The following is a 2,855-nucleotide window of genomic DNA, read 5'->3' as shown; positions in this document are numbered from 1 at the left end:
CAGTGTGACGTGTGTGACCTCTGACCCCAGTGTGACGTGTGTGACCTCTGACCCCAGTGTGACGTGTGTGACCTCTGACCCCAGTGTAACGTGTGACCTCTGACCCCAGTGTGACGTGTGTGACCTCTGACCCCAGTGTAACGTGTGTGACCTCTGACCCCAGTGTAACGTGTGACCTCTGACCCCAGTGTAACGTGTGTGACCTCTGACCCCAGGGGATGATGGAGCAGTCGAAGCGTGCCAGCCTGTCTGTGGCTCGCAGCATCCTCAACCACAAAGTAATCGGCAAGAAGCTGGAGAGCTATCTCAAGGTACACACACACACACACACACACACACACACTTGTGAGCTACCTCAAGGTACAAACACACACACACACACACACACACACTGGATTTCTGACCAGTTTTTTAGTGTGAAGAGAGAGAGAATCAAGTTTTGCACTGACTTTCGATCTTTTGTCAGGTGCACCGAATACAATTATCTCTGTTTTGTCCTTGTTTGGTTGGAGGAAGTTGTGTCATCCAGGTGTTTATTTGCTCAATGCAATTAGAGAGATTGTCGATGGGACTATAGTCGTTCGGTGAGAGGGCTATGTTTGAGTGTCATCCGCATAGTTGTGGCAGGCAATTTTGTTCTTTTCTATCATGCGTCCCAATGGAAGCATGTAGAGATTGAATAGAAGAGGGCCATGGATTGACCCTTGGGGAACCCCACATGTCATTTTTATTTGGTCAGACTAGGGGTGTAACGGATCACGGATAATCCGTGATCCGTTCGGATCGCCCTCCACGGTTCGGAACGCATGTGTACCGCGGATCAATAGCAAAATCGTTTTTTTTTTTTTTTTTTTTTACACCAGGGGAGCCACCCCTCCTAAATTTCGTTGTTTGGTACCTGTGCTGTAGCAATGACAATAAAGACCATTCATTCATTCATTCAAATGTAACCGGTAGAAAAACATCATGTGCGCTTTATTCTCACTCTCTGCATGTGTACTGAGTTGACAACAACATTCATTCACTCATCTCTGTCCCACTTATATCACGTCATATCACCCGCTAAGCAGCCTGGGTGATTGTGTAAACACACAAAAAAAGTACTCTGTTACGTACTCACTCCACGTGAAGCTGGGAATCCACAGCAACAAGTATCATGGCGAGTGCTAGCAACGTTGGCGAACTGGAAAGGCCTCCCTCGTCATTGAAATCACATGTATGGGAGCACTTTGGCTTCCCTGTTACTTATAATAATGATGGAAGGAGGGAAAGTTACGGTGTGTAGGCATTGTGCCACGCGGAAATCTTATGAGGCAGGCAATACGTCAAGCATGGCCACACATTTAACGCGACATCACCCTGGTGTGTTGATGACGGGGGGCAAGAAAAAAGTAGCTCAACAACAACTTCTCCAAACGTCATTTAAACAGACGATTCCTGCAGACTCAGACCGGGCTAAAGCCATTACCAATTCAATTGGGAAGTTTATCGCGGCAGACATGAGGCCATACTCCGTTGTGGAGAACGGAGGGTTTCAAAATATGATCAATGTGCTTGAGCCACGTTACAAAATCCCCTCGCGCCCCCACTTCAGTGAGAAGGTTGTGCCCGACCTCTATGAAAAGGAGAGGATCCTAATTGTCGGCGAATTAGCAAATGCATCCTCTTTTTACAGAATTCAAGGAAAATGTTGTTTTTATTTAAAAAAAAAAATGTTTTGTGTTGATCCGAAAAATGATCCGATCCGTGACTCAAAATCCGTGACACGATCCGATCCGTGAGTTAGGTGATCCGTTACACCCCTAGGTCAGACCCAAAGTTGCCAATGGTACACACACACACACTCTCTCTCTCTCTGTTTCTGCATGTATATTGCAGTGAATGGTCGCCACAGTGTCTCTCCTCACCCACTGTCTCATAGAGACTGTGTCTGTGTCTGTGTGTCGTCTCTAAACCAACCGCACTCTTTCCTTTCTTTCTTTTCCTCCTCGCAGGGCGAGAACCCCTTCACCGGTAACCAAGACGACCAGGACCCCGAAGACTCCATGGCGATGGAGGTGGCGGAGGCGGAGCTGGCAGACGAGAGCCACGGCGACCTGGAGATGTCGAAGGGGGAGGCGGAGGAGGGAGGGGAGGCCGCTGAGGAGGGGGAGGAGGCTCGGGAGGGAGAGGAGGAGGAGGAGGAGGAGGAGGAGGAGGCGGCTGGGGAGGAGGCTGCCACCGGGGTGGAGGAGGAGGAGGAGAAGATGGAAAAGGAGGTGGCGGTAGTAGCAGCAGCAGCAGCTGTAGCAGCGGACGCAGACGAGGGAAAGAAAGAAGAGGCGGTGGAGAAAGAAGAGAAGGGAGAGGAGGAGGTGCTGGCAGGAGGGGAGGAGGAGGAGGAAGGGGTTGAGGTTGGGGACGGGGAGGAGTTCTTGTTGAATGATGAGGTGGGAGAGGAGGAGGAGGGAGAGGAGGAGGCTGTGGCAGAAGCGGCTGCTGGAGAGGATGAAGGGGTGGAGGCGGTGGTGGATTTAGCGGCGGAGGAGGACGAGGCGGTGGTGGGGGAAGAGGAGACTGAAAGCAAAGAGGAGAAGACCGAGAAGAACGACGACGTGGTCGTGGTTGTCATCGAGTGAACTTTGACCTACAGATGACCCGCCCACCCCCCTCCCCCCCACCCTAACCTCCCCTCCCCCCCACCCTAACCTCCCCTCCCTCTGGACCAATCAACACTGCTCGCTCCCCCCCCCCTCTTCCTGCCCAGCCAGCCACACTCTTAACCTCCCTCCGACAGGCAACCACCTTCATTTCTACCTGCATTTACCTTTCCATCTCAGACATTTAGCAGACGGGTTTACCCAAAGCGACTTAGT

General features: G+C 51.4%; 1 protein-coding gene across 1 annotated transcript in view; it reads left to right on the top strand.

The window, feature by feature from the left end:
• akap8l (A kinase (PRKA) anchor protein 8-like) overlaps nucleotides 1–2,618 on the top strand; it is a gene marked incomplete at both ends in the record, with an annotated part of 19,655 nt that extends 17,037 nt beyond the window's left edge. The window contains 3 exons of the mRNA XM_080524712.1: nucleotides 216–311; nucleotides 1,995–2,156; nucleotides 2,430–2,618. Coding sequence (XP_080380838.1) covers nucleotides 216–311; nucleotides 1,995–2,156; nucleotides 2,430–2,618 — 447 coding nt within the window. The remainder of the gene's footprint in view (nucleotides 1–215; nucleotides 312–1,994; nucleotides 2,157–2,429) is intronic.
• Between the last annotated feature and the right edge of the window lie 237 nt (nucleotides 2,619–2,855).

Source organism: Nansenia antarctica, assembly GCF_963989245.1.
Source record: "Nansenia antarctica genome assembly, chromosome: 2".
In the NCBI taxonomy this organism is placed as follows: Eukaryota; Metazoa; Chordata; class Actinopteri; order Argentiniformes; family Microstomatidae; genus Nansenia; species Nansenia antarctica.
Note: the sequence above shows the minus strand (reverse complement) of the source record. Positions and strands in the feature narration are given on the sequence as shown.